The sequence below is a fragment of the Mustela nivalis genome (genome assembly GCF_964662115.1).
Source record: "Mustela nivalis genome assembly, chromosome: 18".
Classification (NCBI taxonomy): Eukaryota; Metazoa; Chordata; class Mammalia; order Carnivora; family Mustelidae; genus Mustela; species Mustela nivalis.
The window spans coordinates 12,906,272-12,928,887 of record NC_139037.1 but is presented as its reverse complement, the minus strand read 5'-3'; the positions used below and the strand labels follow the sequence as shown (position 1 = coordinate 12,928,887).

The window sequence follows — 22,616 nt, the reverse complement described above, 5'->3', positions numbered from 1 at the left end:
AGTCTTCTCTTGGTGGGTACTATGGCTGTTTCTTCTCTGTTGTTATTAAGGTCAGTGTTTTAATGAATACTCTTGATCTTGTTCTCACTCGTCGACAGGATAAATTCCTAGAAGAGGGCCAGAGGATAAATTATTTTGCAAGCTTGATAGATATTTAATCCATGTCACCCAACTCATGAGGGAGGAAGAATGTACCACTTTGCATTTCCATGGCAACAGATTATGTTCTCAAACTTTTATTGCACCCATTGTGTTTGGGGGAAATGGTATATAGATACATCTTTAGTTGTGTTGCTTTTATTATGAGAGAAGTTGAGCATCTTTTAACACATATAGGGGACCTGTATATTTCTTTTCTTACAACTCTCTTCCATTCTTGTACTGGATTGTCATATTGATTTCTAAGACTTATTTACATATCTGGCGATTTAATTTATTTTAGATATGAGTTGTAAACATTTTGACCACTTTTTCTTTTGTTTTTACTTAAGTTTCTATAGCATTCAAAATTTCTTTTTTCTTTACTTCTTCTTCTTCTTTTTTTTTTAAGTAGGTTCCACGCCCAGTGTGGAGCCCAATGCAGGACCTGAACTCACAACCCTGAGACCAAGATCTGAGCTGAGTTCATGAGTCAGACACTTAACCAGCTGAGACACCCAGGCCCCCCCAATTTTTTTTTTCCTTTTTATGTAATAACATTTCTTAATATTTTTTAGAGTAATCTGGATTTTGAGACATGGTTAGAAAATTTTCTCCTCTAAAAGTTACAAAAGAGTTTTTCTGTGTGTCGTTCTACTTTTATGGTTTCATATTAAACACTTAAATATTTTATTAATTTGGCATTTATTCTGTTGCTAGATGTGAGGTATGTTTTTCCATACGGCTATTAGGTTGTCCAAATAGTGCTTTTTTTTTTTTTTTAAGTTTATTCTTATACCAATGATTTGAGTTGCTGCCTTTATACTATAATAAATTCTAGCATGTATTTGGGCCTGTTTTGACTTTTTATTCCATCAGTCTTTCTTAATTACTGAGACTTTATACTATGTTTTAATTCTACCAGTTCCCAAAGGATAATGACAATAATTCACAGTTCATAAAGCTCAGCAAACCCTTGTTAGTTCAAATACTGCTGGAAACTAAAGCAAAAAGAATGTCACAAAAGGAGTCAGCAGAAAAAAAGACACATTACTTAAATGGCACACTAATAATGTTGACTGCAAAGTTTTCAGCTGAAATTATGGAAACCAAAAGACCGTGATATTATTCAAGTGCTGCAAAGAAACAGTGCTAATTTACAATTCTTTAACCTATTTAAAATATTCCTAAAAATGAAGATAAAACAAAAATGTTTGTAGACAAACAAAGTCTGAAAAACTATAAATTTTGGTTGGCATTGTTTTCCCCTTCATCACATTGAAGAAGCCATTCCATTTTTCTTTCAGTTTCCATTGTTTGATTTGAAAAGTTAGCTGTAATTCTAACCATGGGTCCTTTGAAGATAATATGCCTTTTCCTCTAACTGCTTTTAGGACTTTCCCTTTGTCTTTGATTTTCTTTAGTTTCACTACAATATATTCATGTATTTAAGTTTCTCCACTTGACATTCCTTTGGGCTTTTTGAATTGTAAACTGATGCCTTCAATCAACCATAGAAAACTCTTAACCCTCATCCCTTGAAATATTGTCTTTGCTTCATTATATCTTTCATCTCCTTCTGAGTTTCCAATTAAACATTTATACCTTCTTGCTCCATTTGCCTACTATTTTATTCATTCATTGTTCATTTTTCATGTATTTTTATATCTTCATATTGCCTTTTGTATTTTCTGAACCATGGTCCAGTTGACTATTTTTTTTCATAAAATTATTAAAATTATTTTATTAATCGTATTCTTAGAGATTTAAAAATTTAGGTGATTTTATTTTATTTCTATAAGAGCCTAGTATGGCTCTTGTTCAAGTTTTCTAGATCTTTGTTTGACTTCCCACTCCTTGGATATAGCTCCAAGGTCTTACTTTGTTTCTTTAGACACAGTTAGATTACCATCTGTATGTGATGATTCTAGTGTATAATAATTTGTTAATATCATTTTGTCTTTCTTACATTTGCCAGTTCAACCAAATGGAGCTTTGTTTCTTTGCATGCCTCGTTATGTTTGAATGTGTATTTTAAAAGATGTTAAAAATTTGAAATTTCTTTCCTCCAACATGAAGTGTGTTACTTCTGCTAGGTTTCTGAGAGTGAAACCAGTCCATGATCACCAAATCCAAGGACTGAAATTCTCTTCAATCACAGACATTCCAGCATAGTATTTGACTCTGAATTAGGGCTAGTCTGCTTCTAATTCAAACTCATCTTGAGGGTACAGTCCTTTGAGGATAAGTTATTGTGGATAAAGTGTTTCTGTTTGCTTTAAGTCTCCCTTTCTTTAGACTTAGGGTTTTGATTTCCATCCTTCCTGCCTGCACAGGAATAGCTCAACATTGCCAAGAGTACCATATCTGTGGGTCAAAACTTTCTTCTGGGCTCAATGATCTCTTTGGTCCCTTTTTCATTTAATTTTGGCCTGGTAGTTCTTTAATGTGACAATGGTTCTGAAGTGACTTTAAGAAGATGTTTGTTCATATTTTGTCCAGATTTTTAAGTTATTTTAGCAGAAAATCCCATTAACTTAACCCACCTTATTTTTGCTAGAAAAAGAAAATTAGCTATGTCTCATTTTAAAAAGTACATCAAGCCAGACCTATTTATGGCCTCCTTAGTTTCTTTAAGAAAGGTGCCGCTTTTAAAGGGAAGGTGGAAGTTGAGTTTCAAAATGTAATTTAAAAATTTTAAAACATAAACTTATTTTTAAAAGCCATAAAGAAAAGAATTAGACTACATAAAGACTAAGAGAAAAGAGACTTAACTTGAAAAATAAAAGTCATACAGAAATTTAAATATCTAATGGAGGAAAAAATTGCAACATGAATAACAAAGAGCTAATTTTTTCATATCAAAAATTCTCACAAATCGATATGCAAAAGGTAAACTCAAAGGGAAAATGAACAAGGCTATAAAAGGCATCTCACAGAAAAAGGTGTTTTAAAGTTATTTAATCTATGAGAAAATCAATATCATCCATAATTAAGACTATGCAAATTAAGCAAAACAATGATTTCTCACTTATATTATTAAGCTTAGCTCATCAGAAAGTTTAAACGTTGTCAAGAGTACATACCTTGATTTGGCCAGGGAGTACATGAAAATATTAACAGCTCTTACCTTTGAAAGTCTGGCCTAAGATTGAGTGAGGGGGAGAAGACATTTTATTTTCACAGTGCATGCATGCTTTTATGGTATTTGAATGTGAAGTTAAAAAAATATATTTTTAAATAAAAATTTAAAATTTTAGAGTCAAATGCCTGGATATTTTCTTCTGTGTTCAAAGCTTTTCTGTGTTTAAAGTGATAGAGCATAAAGGATGTTTGCACTGTATAAAACATTATTAATTTACTAAGTACCTGCTTGGTTAATACAATGGTGAATGGAGCAGAAATGTTTGCTAAAAAATAAGGTACAAGTGCTTATGCTTTTTGGGTGCTGATTAAACTTAGAGCAGCATAGGACCTTCCTGGTGTTTAAGTATTTCCTTTTTCTACTCTTATGTCAGAGTGAGGCACCCTCATGACATCGCAGAGATCAGGTAGAACATAGTTTGTATGTTTGTATCTTCTCAGAAGCCCAAGGGGCCTCATGTTTTACCTGGAATCAAGGGAGTTGGTGCATCTTGAATAAAATTGGGAACTTAAATTACTATGCTGAATAAAGGTGTTCTTAACATTAAGATTTTTAAAATTTACACATAGCCTTGGTCTTAATATTTTGTTTTTTTTCTGTGTAACTACTACCTAGATATAGTATGTAGATGTTTCGTTTTTGTTTTAATTACTGTTTAAGGAAGTGATTCCTTTTAAATAGTTGTATGTTTTTTGTGTTTTGTTTTTTAACTAATAAAGTTATTCTTTTTTTTTTAGATTTTATTTATTTGACAGAGAGAGACACAGTAAGAGAGGGAACACAAGCAGGGGGAGTGGGAGAGGGAGAAGCAGTCTTCCCACTGAGCAGGAAGCCAGATGTGGGACTCTATCCCAGGACCCTAGAATCATGACCCGAGCCAAAGGCAGAGGCGTAACACACTGAACCACCCAGGCGCCCCAATTCTTTCTTTCTGATCCCCTTTGGATAGGATTTCGATCCTTGCATGCTGAGCAGCTCTTCCTAGATATACTTGGTACAGGTACAGTTACTTTAAGAGTCAGAATGCCAGCTCATGCTTGGGATAAAGAAGAGACAAATGGTTATATTCTAGAACACAGGTACCCTTGTGGTCAGGATATAGGATTTAAAAATATTACCAAAAAGGGGTAAAACACCCTTTACACATGGGTGTTTCAGTTGGTTAAGTATCTGGCTCTTGGTTTTTACTCAGGTCATGAGATGGAGCCCAGTGCTGGGCTCTACACACAGTGCAGAGTCTGCCTGTCCCTTTCCCCCTGCTCCTTCTGTGCACGCTCTCTCTCTCTCTCTTGAATATAGAAATAAAATCTTCTAAAAAATTACAAAGAAGAAAATGTAACACCCACTATAACAATTTATATGGTTTTTACAATTTATATAGTTTGACTCTCCATAACTTCACCAAACATAATACTTAAGTTTTCTGATCATGTCTGATCTCTGGATTGATTGCAGGGTAGGGGGAGCGGAGAATGAAATGTCTAATGCTTGTCCTGTAACTTCACCTTGGGGAAAAAGTGACCTAGTAGTCATTCTAGAATAAACCTCAAAGTGTCTTTGTACTTTGTTAATTTCTAGGTGAAAAAGTCTTTTTATCTCTGTATGGAGCTGCCATAGACATGAATATAAGGCTGGACAGGAATTCCCTGATCCTTGAGAAAACCTACATATCTCTGTCCAGCCAGCGAATTATAACTATTCACAACCGCAGTAACATCATTGCCCACTTCCAGTGGAAGATATTTGCTACCCAGGAAGAAGAAGACAGAGAAAAGTTTAGGTTTGTAAGAAAAATCACCCATATGCTGTAATTTGGGGGAACTCAAAGCTCACTTATCATGAAAAATCTGAGACTTTTGTGGTAAGTTTTTAACCAACTCAAATAAGGTCAGATTTTTATAACTTGTTCCCAATGTATGATGCTCCTTTGTTCATTTCAAGAACTTGAATTGAGCTATGTGGAACACAATGTTGTCCATCCATGGTTGATCTCAACCTGGTTATAATTTATTAGTGGCTAAAATCCCAGATTTTTAAGGCCAAATATATAATTTTTCATTAGTCTCTCAAAACTAACCTATAGGACTGTATTTTGTTTCATCAACCTAATCAGATTGGTCAGATCTCATGGTTTCTAAAAACAATCTATTTTGGATTGGGATCAGTGTGGATTTTTTTTTTTTTCAATGAGAAGGTATTTCCAGAAAATATGAAGAATGAGGAACAAGAAGGGCTTATATATGGCTTTTATAGTCTCAGCTTTAGTAGCATTGCTCAATCCCTGCTAACCATATAATTTAATGATTTCTTGTTGGTATCTTTAATCTTTTCCTTTTTAAAATACTTCAGGCAGGGGAGAAAATTAATAAAGTGGCAAGCCAAACTCTTTTAACTAATCTCATCACTGTTAAATTTTGAGTATTTCTTTTTCCTGAATCTATCCCTGCCTCTTCTAAAGTCCATTTCATTTTTATCTCCTTCCACCGTCCCTGAATTAGTGCTTTTGCTGCTTTCATTGGACTTCATTTCAGCCTTTTTTATTTGCCTCTCCATTTTCATTAAAGATTAGCCCTGGGAAGCTTCAAAGCTTTGTTTAAAACCAAGTTAGTATGTGATAAAAATAAAAGTCTTAGGTCCACGGAAACTGGGCAGAAATCCCCCAGTGTTCTGGCCCTAATTGAATCAGAAGGAGCTGTGACAATGGCGGGACCCAGTAGACCAGAAGCTTTATCATTCAGACAATGAGCTTTAATCACTGGATTACCACTGTGCCATCTTTAAAAAGTGAGAAAAGAAAAGCCTTTCCTGCCTCAAAACTTCAGTTCGCCTCATAGCATAGAAATACCAGTAGTTCAAAAAGGCAAGCGGAAAACTGCTTATCCACTGCTTTTTCTGTCCTGATTCCCTCATTCATGAGTGTCCCAACAATAAAAATGGTCCAAGCATGCTTAAAGAGAAAATGGGAGAGCAGGTACAAATGAAGAAACTCCAGCAAACACAGTGTTTCAGTATCCGGCTTGTCCTGCAGGCACAATCTTTTGGGGAGCGTGGGAACACACCGTCAGAAGGAAACCAGCTTTATCTTCAACTATGTGCATTTGACTATATGTCTAACCCATGCCTGATGCCAGGGCAATGTTCAAACAAAAAGTGTTTAAGGAAGTTAATTTCAACAGAGAAACTCAAGAAACACTTAAACCAATAATTATCAGAGATGCCAGGGACAAAGAATGTAATTTCAGCGACATCTGGATAGACATTTTTTTCTTTTATTCTTCTTTATCTCTTTCGTATCATCCCGAAGCTTCTTTTTCCTTTTCTCTTGTGTATTCTTTCTTTCACTATCTTTCCTGCTCTCTTAGTTCCTATAGAAATTTTTTTTTTTGTAGCAAGGGAATAATATGCAATAGCATTTTCATAATCGTGATTGGCAGCCTACTTTGATCATCAAGGATTTTGCCGTTCCATTTAACAATGAACTTGAACAGTGGCTTCAGATGACTAAATAAGAATACTTCCATTTTCACTTTGGGTAGCAAATGGCAACACGACTCCTGTTTCTCCAAACTGGATTGGTCGATCTAAGTGCAGACGTTACTGGTTACGCTGCTCTTCACTTTCTCCCTCTGCCTTTCCTTGGGCCAGATGGCCAGGGCAAGAGGGGAAAGAGAGAGGAGAAGTAGACCGTTTATGCTCACTTTCTTATTTGGCCAGATTGTCTTTTCTGTTTTATGCCTCTCTTGTTCCTTGTTCTATCCCCAACCATGCCATAACTTTTATTTTTTAATGTATTTTTTTAATTGAAGTTCGTGTTATTAGTCATGAATTCTTGTCCTGGACATAATTGGAGATGGAATGCCTATCCTCTCAAAAAGCAAGGCAAATACAGAGAGGTTTGCCTTTAACTGAAGGCAGTTTGGTCTTCAACTTGGAACAGAGAGGATCTGCTCTAAATGCGTTCATGCATACTTTGCGAGAATAGTTTCCCTTTGTAGCTTCTCAAGGACCCAAGACTTGTTCTATACAAGAACTCCTAGAGTCCTCAGTGGAACCCCCCACAAAGTTGTCAGCATGGATTTATTCCTCAACTGTCAGGTACAGGAAGTGACGTGTTTCTCTAGATAGAACAGTTTTAATGAGCGTTGAGCCTGCCATCCAGCTAATAGTAAATTTAATCATAGTTGTGTTTGGGAGTCCCTTCTCTTCCCCAGGGTGATGCAAGAATCGGCAGACATGGACGGTAGCTTGGTAAACAGGAAGGCAGACCTAGTCTTCAATTTAGAATAGTCATCACAGAGTTGCTTGGTGTCCAGGGTCACATGGTCTATTTGAAGATGGAAGACTTCATCTTTTCTATGCCAACTGTGGACATGAGATATTTCTCTCTTGAAGGCCAAAGCTCTTAATTTTTAATCTCCTCAGCATCCAAGTACACTTCTTGGGGGCACTGAAAAGGAGCAGGGTCTCTAGCACCTCAATATAAGGGCGCATTTACTTGTCCAATGCAACTGTACCTGAGACACAAGGCTTTCCCGTTCATTACAATCCATAGGCTGAACGGGGCTTGGTGCCTGAATGTGGCGACCAGACCATTTGTAAAATGGGTTAAATCCATGGTTTTACTGAGATAGAGGGCTAGTGTGTGGTTCTGCTGTCTGATGAAAAGTTTCCTCGTCTGTAAATCAGAAGCACCTCTGAATGTTGGAGACCATGAACAGCAGCAGGACAAGATGGCCCAGCAATAGACTGAGGGTTAGACGAGCCCTTGCTGGAGTCAACTCAGCTCAAGGTGTCTCATGTTCCCTTCTTAGACTGGCAGCCTTGGCTCCAGTGCTCTAATCAGAGGGCAAAGAGGTAGACATACAGTGCATCACCACCCCTTTTGCATTATGTGGCTGTCAGGGATTCATGGGCCCCAGCAGTGTGGGAGAAGAGCATTTGGGAATTTTTCTTTCATTCTCTTCTGTTTTCTGTTGTGAGGTTTGAGTTAATCATACTCATCAGTTCATGCAGCATTTTCATCCTTGGTCCATATAAGACATTTTATTTCTACACCGCACTCCCAAGAACCCCCTCAATAAATAGAATGTTTAGGATTCCCATTATTTGTTTAAATATTTTTCAATCTCTCACATCAAATTTACCCACACCTGTTAGTATTACAGCAAGCACTTCAATGAACATCTTTCTGGCTGTGTCTTTGCTTATATCCATGACTGGTTTCTTCAGGATATATTCCCAAAGGTAGGTGTTATAAATTACACTCACAGGAGTAAGTGGTTTCCTTTCTTTCTGTGAACTGACTTCTCTTTATTTGACCTGCTCAGCCCAGCAGTGTAGAAGGACTGCTGCTCTGGTTACCTTGGACACTGCTTTCCAGCTAACAATGAAGAGAAAGCACAGGTTGCTTTCTTCCTGGGACACAGAACATATTAAACCCATTTCTTTGACTTCTTTATCTTCTGTGACCAAAGGGCCCTGAGAGCTAAGTCATTAAAAAGAGATCTTTGGTGTTGCTGAACATATTGTCTTCATGAAGTCATTTAGAAAGTAGCTGGGGCTGGGACAGGAATTCAGCCACCCCAGGTTCTTACTGAGCACTCACTTAACTGAATAAATTGTCTCTCACCAGTGGCAATATCAGGAAAATGGTGGTAAAATGGTCTTATGTCCTGGGAGGAGATAAAATCCAGTCTTCCAAGTGCAGATGAAGTAACAGGTCCTAAGAGTAATGGGAACACAGCTTTGGTGAGGACAATGAGGAGAGGGTTGGGGAAGGCTGCTTTTCTGACTTATCACCATGGATATCAAGAGCTAGAAGGAGAGAAAAAAGGAGGTGTCTTGAGGTGTGGTGTGAGCTTTTTATAAGCTTGAGAGATGGATAGTTGCTTATAACTGACCTAGGGAGAAAACAGTATTTATGGAGTACTTGCTCTGTCCTGGGAACTGTCAGGTCCTTCATCACATTTTATCCTCAACACATCTGTATTATCTCTATTGGATAGATGAAGGCACTGAGGCTGGGAGGAATTCTGGAACCTCCAAGGTCAGAGAGCTAGTAAATGGTAGCAGAATCAACATCCAAGCCTAGTCCTTGCTGGTTTCAGATTCTGTTCTCTAGGTAACTAACAGCTAAGAAAGTATTAGAGCTAAGTAAGTCTAAAAAGAAAAAAAAAATTGTTTTTCAAGTGTGAGAGGCAGGGTATATATTATTTAAAAAGCAGCCTGGAAAACATAATCTTCTAAAAGAAAATATTTGTCTAAATATACATGAGGGTTCAGTAATAAGCAAATGGGCATTGAGTACAACAGGAAGCCCAGGAGGACTTGTTGAAGAAAGTGACTAAAGGTGAGCAAACTGATGCTCTTGAGAGGATGAAGTCCAAGGTCACTCAGCTCATATGTTACAGACTTAACAGCAAAAAAGGACCACCTCAGGGTGATGGGTGAGACCACTTCCAGGAGGATGGACTGGAGGGGAACACTTCGCAGTGTTCTTCATGGGAGTACCAAAACGAGTCTCACATTTCTTGTGTTTTCTTTAGGGTCTGTGATGACCTGAGCAAAGAGGAAAAGAACGAGACCGATGAGTTTCTTGAAGAGTGCATTATTGATCCTTCACTTCGAGAACGTCTTTCCATTCTCTCCCGCACCTTTGAGAATCAGAGGAGGCTGGTTCAGGCGGACAGCATGCTCTTCTTGAGTAACATTTTCACTATTGAGCCCCTGGTGAGCACATAAATAAAATCTGACCATACAATAAACATAAGTGGGGGCACAAGGCTTATTTTGATAAAAGTACTCACTCTGGGATTGATACTGAGCTCTGGGAGCATAAAGATTTCAGCTGAAAGCCTCACGTCGTTATGGGACACTGAATGAAGGCTAGCGGTAGGAATGCTCACAGATCACATTCATAGGTCATACTTTCTACCTGCCATTTGCTGTGTTAAACATCTTATATGTGTTACTCGATTTATCTTGTTTATGTATGTGTTATCTTACAACAACCTTATAAGATATAATCAGTTCTGCATTCTACAGATGAGGAAATTAAGACTTAGAAAAATTCAATAACATTATCTAAGCCAAGTAGTGTCCACATTTAGAAGTGTAGCCCTGACCAGCCTGACTCAAGGACAGATTTCCTCAACCTCTGCACTCTTGACCTCTGGAGCTAGATAATTCTTTGTCCTGTACATGATAAGATGTTTAATAGCATTCCTGACCTTTCCCCACCAGATGCTAATTGTGACAGCCCAGACTGTCTCTCTCTGGCCATTGTCACATGTTCCCTTGTCAGGCAGAATCACTTGGGTTGAGAAGTACTTTGTCTTTAATTCACTCAATAAATACTTACTGACTGTATGTTCTATATTAGGGACTATGTGTGTACAAGGCATGAGTGAACAAAACAGATTTAGTCTCAATCTCACTGCTGAGAGCTGGGCCAGACCTAGAACAGGGTTGGTCTGATTCTACAGACCCAACTCTGGACCACATTCCCCACTGCTTCAAAATGAAAGTAGCTAATGACCTTACACCCAACAAGTATAGAGTGATAGGAGGGTAAAGATAGCAATAGAAGTTGAGAAAGCCTTGGGGTGCTTGGGTGGCTCAGTTGGTTAAGGTTCTGGCTCTTGATTTTTGCTAAGGCCATGATCTCAGGATCATGAGATTGAGCCCCACGTCTGGCTCTACACTGGGCTCCACACTGGGCATAGATTCTCTCTCTCCCTTTCCATCTGCCCATCCTCCTCTGCTCATTTGCTGCATACTCACTCTCTCTCGCAAGAAGAAGAAGTAGTAGTAGTAGTAGTAGAAGTAGTTGAGAAAGCCCAAAGCTAATTGGAGCTGCTGGATTGTTACTTCCAAATCATCTGGAGAGAAGACATGGGCACATGGACACGTTAGAATGCAAGCTTACTGGTGGGAAATGCCACTGACTTGTGGCGTCCTATTTTCCTTATGTCTGTGCTTCCAAACTGTTTTTAAAGGATAGAAGATAGGGGATTCCATAGCTGAGTAAGTTTCACAAACAGGGGTTTCAATAGTTTTTTAAAGGTTTTGAAAGACGTCTAAGTTTTTAATATGTTAATGTGCATTGTAATTTCCAAGAGAGAGCCTTCCCCTTGGAGACATGCCTTGGGACTATTGTTGTGTGAATGTTTGGTAAAGACAGTCAGTATACTAGTTCAGAGGTTGAGGTAATTATCATAGGCCAAATTAGAGAAGGTTTCTTGAGAGAAGAGCCTTGAGTTAGGCCTTTCAGGACAGGGCTTTTGAGAAACAAAATGGGGGATGTGTAGGACATGGATAATTCAAGGCTCCGGGAATGGATCAGTTTGCTTGAAGTAAGGGGTTGATGTGGGTAGTAAGGTTGGAGATAGAACTTGAGGCTAAATCTCACCTTAGAAGACTGTCCAGGGCTCAGTTAAGCAAAGGGGTCTTCAGATATGATGGGCTAGACCAGCAAGAGGTTAAAACAAAATGGACATGTAGTCTTGGGGGAACAGGACAGGTGCCTGTGATAATAGGTCAAGCCAGAATATGTTAGGAAGGCATTATAAGTCCAAGCGAGCCAAGGCTGAGCTGGACAGAGGCAGGGAAGAGCAGTCAGTCATGGTAATCTTAGACATGCTGGTTAGGTCCAGAGCATAGAAGTCCAAGATTCTTCCGAGCTGGTACGGGAGATCTGGGCTGATGACTACTGTTCTGTTTGTCCTAGCCTTCTGGGAATGAATGGCTCTGGGATGGCAAACATTGGTGGTCAGGAGTGGGTGAGAGGACCCTGGGTGAGTTTTGTACATTTTCAATTCAGAAAGTAGAAAGACTAGGGTTACCTCAGATTTACTTCTCTTCAAGAGCTCTTCCATAACTTAAAGCTTCTTATGGAGACTGGGGAGATACATGTGTGTTAAAATGTGGTATTTAATACGATTGATTTTGAACTCTAGATAGGAACTGAGTTTTGCATTATTATCACAAGGCATCTTTTCACCATTAGGAAGAAAATGTTTTTTTTTTTAAAAATGGGGATATACAGAAGTGGTATCTTTCAAATAAATGAGACTAGTTTTGTTTATGTTGTGTGAAAAAAATCACTGGAAACAGGAAGGGGATAATATTCACTTAAAATATAAGTGGTGTTTATGGCATCTATAATGATTTTGTTTTTTCTGTATATGATTCTCTTTTCTTCTTATAATATTCATTAGCCAGTTCTTGACAATCTTTACAAAATGACAATGAAGGCATGGAACTTTCCTAGTGTTTTCTTAAAGTTATCCTGGTCAAAACAGCTGAACTCAGTGTCAGTAACAGTGAATTATTTATTAATTTTAAATCTCCCTTTTTTCTCCTCCTTTGAGATCTTAATGGTTTTGTAGAAATGCATTTCTTGTAAATGTAATATAATCTTACCTTAATATAAATTAATCTGAAGCTATTTTATAGGGAAAATTTTTGCCATTTTTATGAGCTTCCTGATTCAAATGTGCACTATATGCATTTTCTGCTGTTGAGGTTTTGGTCTTCTGATACAAGTAAATAAATGCTACAGTAGTTTTGGATGAGAGAGTTGGGAAAGGACTTACAGAAGAGATGAGACCTGAACTGAATGTTGGAGGAAGGGTAAGTGGAAAGGAAGGAGAATATTTCCAGCTGGGGAAATTGTGGAACTAAAATATTAAATAACAATGAATGGACCAATTTTGCTAGGGCAGGCAGTCATGGAAGGATGGGAAGTTGAGTAGAGGAAGGTCTGGGCTGCCTGGCCCAGCTGTTGAATGGTAGACTGTAGCCTCCAGCTTCCCATAGTGTGTGTCTGCAAATACTGGGCCTGAGGGGCGTAATGTGCATTCCTTGAAGAAAGGAAGTTCTGTGGTCAAAGAAGTTTGAGAAACATAGTTCAAGAAAAAAAAGATTCTCCAGAGGGTAGAGTACAAGCAGTATTTTTCCCCATGACCCTAGACCCCCTTCTCCCACAAAGCATGCCCAGCGTATTGGAGGCTCACTGAGGGGCTTTCAGCAGGTGAGTGACGTGTACAGATGTTTTAGAAATATTACCTGGGTAGCCACAAGTCGATCAAATTGGAGGAGGATGGATTGGGGCCGGGAGAGGGTATGGGTCAGGCGAAATGTGCCAGGGCAGGAAGTACCAGGGAAACCGAACGTCTCTGCAGGCAAGTTCAGGGTGATGTATGAAGGTCATGCTGACCTGGATGGTCAGCCTACTGATGGTTGGAAACCAAAGGAAATGTCAGATGTGGGAGATACTCAAAAGAAAGGTATTCAAGTGCTTTGTGATTGGTTGTTGAGGGCGAGATGTGATGAATTACACGTCTCTTCAGATCAGAACTAGAGTGGCTGGGAGAATTATGATGTCTTTGATGAAAATTAGCAAATCAGGAGTCTTGGGGTTAATTCCTGGCTTTGCTAATAGCATATGTGACCTTAAACAAGCCATTTGATCTCTCTTGGCTTTGGTTGCCTTGTACACAAAATAAGGATGTTGGGGTAGGACCCTTAGATCCTTTTTGATTCAAAAAGTTTGATTCTCCAATTCGATAACAAACTCTGAGCTCCTTAAGTTAAGGAGTGCCTTATCTTTATCTGTACCTCAGGCCTACCACCCTGCCAATAAACGGAGGGTGGCGGGTGGGAGGGAAGGAGGGAGAAAGGCAGGGGAAAAGGAAGGAATGGAAATCAGCTGATGATCATGAGTCTGGTTCTGAATATGTTGAATTTGAGACGACAATAGACGTCCAAAAAGTTCTGGGAATGCAGTGTTAAATATGTAGGAGAGGAATCAGAAGCGGAAGCAAGATTTATGACTATTACATAGAAGTCTTCATTGAGGGCATGCAAAGAAGATGGGAATTCTAAGAGTAGAGAAAACCAAGAAAATTGCAGAGGGCCCAAGACAGACCTGACATGCTCACCTTTGGGAAGCCTGTGAAGAGAGGAGAGGCTGTAAGTTCACAGAGAAGGATAGCTAAGAGGAGAAGCAGCCATCTGGGAGCACAGCAGCATATCTCACATACCTTTCTACTGTATTCTGGCAGCTTCTTCACCGTTTTCTTCTGAGGCTTTCTTTTGAACCTTGCTCATGTATTAGATCAGCTATGCCAAATGGCCCCTATTTAATTTCTGACAGATGAGCTATGCATCAGCGATTCGTTTTTTTTATTACAGTGTGATTCCTTTTAATTAGCTTCTTGATTATGAGTTGAGTTCACAGTAGAAGCAGGGAAGATTAAAACCAAGCAGTGTTACCTACTGATCTAAAAATCAATCTCAAATGGATACCCTATCCACAAAAATAAAAATAAAAATAAAAATAATTCATTTTTGCCCTTGCTTCTGAAGTGTGTAAACCTGGTGATTCATAGACCTGTACCCCTGGGGATAAAAACATATGTTTATAAAAAATAAAAAATTTAAAAAAAAATAAAAATAAAAATAAAAGGCAGATGTCAGGGCTTAGAGACCACCTTATTTCTGAAGGGTTCTTCAGCCTCTGTGTCCCCTGAGGAAGGACATTGTCTTCAGATGAAGTAAACTTAAAAAGGAAAAAAAAAAAAAGCTGTTACCTTAGGGTCTGGAAGGAAGTAAGAAATGATATGCTTATTCTGTCAGACCCACATCTAAATATCTTGACTCTTCCATGCATCACCTAAAACTAAGTTTAGTTTAGCCCTTACTGTGTTCTGTGCATATTGAATGTTTTATGGGAACATTGTTCCTATTCCAGAGGCTCTTGTCATTTAAAGCAAGTAGATTTAGGATCCAGATCAGTCACTGTCCCTAAAAGGCCCACAGGTAGTGATAAGTATGAATTTAATAAAATTGTATTAATTTGATCATGTGATAAGTAGTTTAACTCAATGCTGACCCAGATTCTAGAACTACAGATTCTACCACCTGTTTACCACTTCGTCACTGGGTAGTTATATTGTCTTAGCTCACTTTCTTCTCAATATGCTCATCGTATAACATTGCCATAGAGTCTGTTGTGCAAGCCTGGAGTTATGCTGGAGTGCCTTGAGTATGTACTGATATGGTCTCAAAATGCAGGGGTAGGGGTTTGTCTTTTGAGAGACCCCAGAGGTGTTCACTGGTAGCGAAAGGGGGTAGACACGGACCCAGAGTGACCACTGGGGCAGATACAGGACAGAGGTCTGGAAGGATTTTTTAAAATCTTGGTAATTTATTGATCATCTAGTGGTAGGCCATGATTATTGTTCTAGTCATAAATACATGTGATATATTACTACTATTTATATCAAGTTTCTCATGTCAATTCTTTTGATAATGTCTTGGAATATTAACCTAGGATTTTCCATTTATGCCTTGCCTAGGGAAGATACTGAGTTCTGCAGAATACTGATTATTTCTCAAGCTTTCTGCTTCTGTGTATTTTTTCCCCCCACTTTGGAAAAAAATTGCAAAACTGAGTCTATTATGAATGTTTTGTGCCTTCCAGAAAAGCAAGTGGAATCGACTACTTTCAGAACTATAATATTCTATTTTACTAGATGGACTCTGGCTATACAGAATTTTGACAGTCTCATTATGTTATATCCTCTGCTTAGGTCTCTTGGGTACCCTGAGTGAGAGAGATTCAGAGACAAAAACCACAAATCTGAGAACCGCGAGGCAGAAGAGTATCACAGGGCAAAAAGAGAATTAAGCTTTCAATTTCCATGGGTGTCTGGGAGTCCTCTGAGAAATCACAACACAGACGTGCTGGCCTTGTTTCTGGACTCTGGTACTCCTGGTTCAGGTCATACTTCAAAGATGTAGCAATTTTCTGAATATTGAACACTTGATATTTTCTCAAAAAGAAAGGCCTGGGAAAGTAAAGATACCCAAACTGATCCGAACTGATTGCCTGACATCGGCGAGCAGGGCAAACCCTTCTACTTCTGTTAGCAAATGTCTTTCCATCAAAGAAAACTTCCTCCAGTATCCCTAGGGAAGCTTTACCTTAATTTAACTAAGCCTCGAAAAGGGAGGGAAACTTGATCATTCCTTTATTACCATGTGAGTAATAGTAAACCATGCTTTGTCGTTACCTAAGCCTGCAGAAAACATGCCGTTCAGCAATTCAGACGGATCGCAGGGCTCAAATTTAGTTTGCTTTATTTTTCCCAAATCGGCATAGCATGTAGGCTCAGCAGAACCAGGTTGGGTGGAAGCCCAGATCGCTACCAAAAGAGGAAAGATCTAGCTCTCTACTGCAAACCCCTTCCACTTCTGGTACCATTAGTCATGAGTCACATTGCAAACATGTGGGAGCTGACTCCTCGGAAATGGACACCAGAAGGGAGAACGGAGGGCAGGAATCTGCTGAGAGCAAACTGCCCTTGACAAGTCACAGCTCTTCTGTCAGTATGATTTTCCATCCTTCAGCCTCCCTTTATTCTTATTTGTCCTCTCTGATCCTTGTGCTCAGGCAAACCCTTTCCAGCTGTGCTGGAATGTCCTCTGTTGTACTGGAGAGATTTTGTAGGTCTTGAAATAAGTTAACAGCCTTCACTGTTGAAAGAGACATGAATCTTGTCTCTCTACAGAAGGGCATGAACATCACACACAACTGCCTCGGCTCCTAGAAAACCCCAGTGGAATTTTCATTGCATAGGGGTTAGGGTATCTCACGGAAGACAGAACACAACTTTAGTGAGACTTGCTCTGACAGATGGCCAGACCTTAGACCCCTCTCTTAGAGAGTTTACTGGTCATTATTTTGAGATCAAAACTTTACTAAAATCACAGTGTCTTGCCCCAGGAATTACAGTGGAGTAGAAAAGTCTCCTTGAATATCATGTGCCAACTCAGTCTTTTCTCTCAATGATAATTAGGGTAGTTCACCTTCAATATGTTAGCTTCCATTTATTTTTTTTTCCCTTATGTCTTTTTGAGACAACTTCTACTTGCCCTAAATGGTGATAAAGGGAGCCATGATTTCTCTTATTGATCTGGAAGATTCTAGAAGTGCAATTGTAGATGGTGAAACAGATTATAATTTCTCATCAGTGCTTCTCTTTTCAATGGATTGATAGGAATTTAATTAAGAAGTTATTTTTATTTCCCAAGAGAAATTTTACATTTTTTTCCCTTAAATATGATAACACAGCTAAAGGTATTTGTTTACGTAGTCAGGAATTTTTCCATTTGGTGGAACATGAAGAAATTCATCACGTATTACACAGCTGCTTTGAAATCATTTTTCACTGACCTTGTTCTGAACTGACTGCACCTTGACCCAACCAGGATAGCTTTATAAAGACCTTCCAATACATTTCTGAAGAGCTTCAACGCATGAATATTGACTGTGTGTGGTCCAAAGGAGCTTCCTGTGAGTTACCTTCCAATGTACCTGCACATATGAGCATACACTGCCTCCTACTTTGTTCACCAGGTCCTCCTGGCCTCATCAAAGCCTGGTTATCAGTTGTAATGTTTTTAGATTTCTTCTGGCATTTCTTTTAATGATGTGAGAAAGACAAGGCCTGATCTTTTGTTATAATTGGAGGGGGTTCAGGAAATTAAAGAAAAATATATTGTAAAATCCCAGTTCTCCCACTTATGGTTGGTGTTGTTTTAGGTGAGATACTTAATCTCTGTTTGGTTGTCTCATCTTTAAAATGGGGATAATACTTAACAAGATTGCAAAGTTTAAAGTGGGTATCGTACATCCGTACTTACCACAGTGCTGGGAACATGCGCTCTTGGTTAATGGTTGCTGATATTATGATTTAGAGTTAGATGTGATTCGGTCTCATCAGATTAGGGAGTATGATTGGAAAAACGTAACATTAGAGTAGCAAACATTTAGATCACTCTTCTAAATTTAAGTTGGGGGTTAAAATGCAACTAATTAAATTGACAAATGTAGACATTAAGTCATTATGTAAACTATTTTCCAGATAAACCAAGTAGATTAAGTGTATTTGTAATTCTGTTCTTGCAGTTGGGTTCTGATTTTGCAAAATTTGCAAAAATAATCCTTCATTGGGAGGGAGGCAGTGAGTGATGAAGGAAGGAAGGAGAAGGGGAGATGAGTGGTAAGTGGGAAGGAAGGTGATTCTTAAGATATTTTCCTTTTTATTTAAGGATTTTCGTGGGAGATTTTTAAAAGAACCACTTTAGTCATTGTCAATGTAAGTTTTTAAGAAGATAATTTTAAAAGGACACTTTCCTCATGAAGGTATCCATCACCTGTGGTGAACTAGTGGCAGGGTGTCCATAGGCATCTTACAGAAAGTCTTGGAACTGAATCCGTCAAGTCACTTGGTTGGTTGTAATTATTCCGGATGGAAAGATGAAGTTCCATTTCCAGAGTCATGTAATAGTTGAGTAAAAGCTGCAATATGAGAGTTCACTTAAGACCTGAAAACTTGACTCAAATTCAGAGTTCAATTTGAATTCAATTCAATTCACACTTGATTCCTTCTAGAAGACCACTTGATCAGTAAGTAAAATGCAGCTACGGATCTGAGGGGAAAAAACAAAACATTAAGACTGAAAAGGAAAATATTTGTAACATAACTAAAGGCCATTTTGACAATTATTTTCAACAAACAACATAATAGTCACTTACAGATCATATCCTAGATACTCAGTCTTTCATTTGGAGCAGGAGGGGTCATGCACAGAAGGAACACAGAGCAGCAGGGTTTCTGTGCCATGAGGCTGCTTTCCGAGGACCAGGAAGAAAGGATATTAACAGCAGAGCAGCCAGGGAAAATTCTGAATGTTTTCCTTTTCAGAAAGAGACTTTAGAACTGAACAATAACAAAGGGAACATTCTTTTCGGCGACTTAATTTCAGGAGGGTTCGGAGAAGTGATGTGAAATGTTTCAGAGCTCTGTAAGTAAAAAGTGGGGTCAGTTTAGGCTGATCGCCTGTTTCTGAGGTTTATTTTCTCTGATTTGCTAGAAAGTGCTATGTTGAGTTTTTGCCATAAAGAAATAGAAGTTATTTCACTTTTATTTTAATCCCAGCTGAAAAATAAGTGTCCTTCTATATGTTCTTAACTCCTTCAAATGATCTAATATTGAAAACATTCCTCTGTGAAAGGGAACTGAATGACCACACTTCTGTTTTTATCGATACGCATAGTCCTCTTAATGCACATGACCTGTGACAAGCCCATTATGTTGTCCCCTCAAGAGGGTTTTAGAATCGGATTTGTCCTTGAATTTCCTCCCAGGGCTCAGTAAAACCTGCAAGTTACCCACAGCTGTCTCAGACCCGGCAAAACCCCTGCAGCCCAGGATAAGACAGCACTGAGCCCACAGTCCCATTCACTCGGGCTGCACCCTCTGGACTCAGTTTCCCTCACCAAGCAGAAGTGCTTCTCAGCCCCGGGGGCCTCCATATCAGATGATCCTCTTACAGATCACATCCAAACACCAGCACTCCCTCCTCTGGGGGGTTTCTGGTCACCCATGGATTAGGCCTTGCCACCATTTTCCAACCCACCGGTTCTGATAATCAGGCTTCTGTGATGATGGGGTGTCCAGGAATGCTTCCAGGATAGAACTTAAGTGTGTTGCCTTTTTGTATGCATATGGGCTTTGCTTGCTCTTGCTGGGATAACGTTTTTGAAAGTGGTCTGGCTCACCCCAAGCCATAAAATGCTTGAATTTTCTCACAGGTACTGAGCTTATCTGATTTCTGGTGTATCCTTAAGGGCCACTTCCTCCTGTTCTAGTGAGACTTTTCTGGCATAGGTTTTCTCAGGATCCAGGGTAGCTCCTTTGGTCAGTCAGTTTGGATAGAAACAGGTCAGCTGTGTCCATTCTATACCCCCAAACAAAGCAGTGTCTAAACCCACAGGGGAATACATTTGTCTCTTGGGAGGAAGCCCGGGTCTTCAGCTCTTCGGAGATGGAATGCCCACTGATGGACTCGTGAACAGATGAGTCACCTCTTCTGCCTGGCCTCTTTGCCCAATCTAGCCATGGGTGTTCCTAATGCTCCATGTCATTGGAACCCCCACAAATCATTAAAGGGCTAGTATTTTCCATTTATTAGAAGGGAGCAGGTACTTGTTTCAAGGTTTGGAAAAGTGCCACAGGGCAATGCTTCAAAAAGTGAAAATGCTTAGGGCTTCCCTCTTTCCCACATGCTCTCAGAGGCTCCTTTCAGCTCTAAATTTGCACGAATTTGGGGTTCCAGTTGAGGAGAAAGTGGCAGAAATAGGTTGCAAAGTTGAATAGGCATCTGCTAATAAGAACACAGCATGCAAACTGTGTGCTGATTGGCATATGACTGATTGGATAATATGCCGAGAACTATGAGCCACCACAGGGAACGAAGCAGTCCCTGTGTTCATGGGGCCTCATCCTCGTGGGCTGATCTGGGCTGTAAGAGCTCCCAGGACCCACAGGATGCTCATGGTCCTCATGGTCCTCACTGCTGCTTCTGTGCCCTTTGTCATTGTGAAGTCAGGGCACACTGCCTGGGAAGTACACTAATCAGTCTATTACCTTCATAAACAAACCCAAGCGGGCTCTAGGTTGCTATTTCCACCCTCCTGTTTGATGTCTGCATTTTAAACCATTTTGTTCTCTGCTCAAATCTTTACTCCAGCACCATGTTCATTTCAGCCAGACTGGAATGAATAGAATATGTATTGGGGATTTTCTGAAACTGGAACCTAATTATTTACCAGGTTGTCTTTTCTTATTTTTCTGTTTAGTTCGTGGGATCATTTAAAGATCTTTGGATATGATTATCAATTATGCCTAATTTAATTTTTTTAATTTTTTTTATTAACATATAATGTATTATTAGCCCCAGGGGTACAGGTCTGTGAATCGCCAGGATTACACATTTCACAGCACTCACCATAGCACATACCCTCCCCAATGTCCTTAATACTTATGCCTAATTTGATCTATTTACAAAAATCATTGAAAAAATACACGCTTTTTCCTCCCCCTATTTTTTCAATACTTTCATCTTATTCTTTCCAGGTGGCATAAAAATAGTATCAATTATAGTAAACATTTTTTGAGCTCTTACTAAGTACGGAGCATGGGGCAAAGCATGTGACCCGCATGACCTTGTCAGACCTTGGGTGTGAAACCCTTCGAGGCGGGTAGGACTGCATCTTTCTTTTACAGGAAGAGGCCTCAGGTTACATTGTCAATACAACAATATTTTCCAAGAGATACTTCAAGGGAATTTCCATATGTGGGCCTGTTGTATAATTTCAAAACTAGATTTCTCTATTATGACTTTTGAGTGGTTTGCATTAAAACAAGAACTATCACACTGGATTAGAATCAGTGTTTGACCATAAGAGACTCTTAATCTCACAAAACAAACTGAGGGCTGCCGGGGGTAAGGGGTAGGGAGAGAGTGGTGGGGTTATGGACATTGGGAAAGTATGTACTATGGTGAGTGCTGTGAAGTGTGTAAACCTGGCGATTCACAGACCTGTACCCCCAGGGGCACCTGGGTGGCTCAGTGGGTTAAAGCCTCTGCCTTCGGCTCAGATCATGATCCCAGGGTCCTAGGATTGAGCCCCGCATCGGGCTCTCTGCTCAATGGGGAGCCTGCTTCCTCCTCTTTCTCTCTCTGCCTGCTTGTGATCTCTGTCTGTCAAATCAATAAATAAAATCTTAAAAAAAAAAAAAAAACACAGACCTGTACGCCTGGGGCTAATAATACACTATATGTTAATAAAAAAAATTAAAAATTAAAAAAAAAATAGAATCAGCATTTGACCTGGTCATTGTTTTGCCTTGGGCCATTGTTATGTTTGCACAGAATTACAGTATTTCATTATGTTGTCACCTCTAGAGTAAGTTAGCCCATCTGGACCTTGTATGCATATATATGAGACGCAGCATGTCCCAGGTTTATTATACAGTATTTGTATGCACATTTATCCTCCCTCTAAGATGTGGGTTCCATGCAGTCTCAGACCACACCCTTCTTCATCTCTGCAACCTAGTGCTGGTCATCTGTTGATACAATGAATGTCCATTGAATGCACAAATGTTGAAAATGTTCTAAATACCCAAGCTTCCTTTAGTATTTATATATTCATGAACTCACTGAAATTACCTTTGAAGCTCATTTCCAAATTGTACCACCTCTTAGCAAGTAGCATAAATTTACTGTTGGGTAAAATAGTACTTTCTTTAATGTGTTGTAAAAAACATTTCCTTCAAGTTTCTTGAGGTTATAACATAGGAGCAACTTAAAAGCAGTGCCTTCTCTTCATCACATTGGGGATTTTTTTGGTTTGTTTGTTTTTAAAGATTTTATTTATTTAGAGAGTGTGTGAGTGGTGGGGAGGAGCAGAGTC

General features: G+C 39.2%; 1 protein-coding gene across 6 annotated transcripts in view; it reads left to right on the top strand.

Moving 5' to 3' along the window:
• Window positions 1-22,616, top strand: part of HYDIN (HYDIN axonemal central pair apparatus protein) — a 381,505-nt gene that overhangs the window by 135,573 nt on the left and 223,316 nt on the right. For all 6 annotated transcript variants that reach the window (XM_082712191.1, XM_082712193.1, XM_082712188.1 and 3 more), the window contains 2 exons: window positions 4,862-5,063; window positions 9,829-10,012. In XM_082712191.1, coding sequence (XP_082568317.1) covers window positions 4,862-5,063; window positions 9,829-10,012 — 386 coding nt within the window. The remainder of the gene's footprint in view (window positions 1-4,861; window positions 5,064-9,828; window positions 10,013-22,616) is intronic.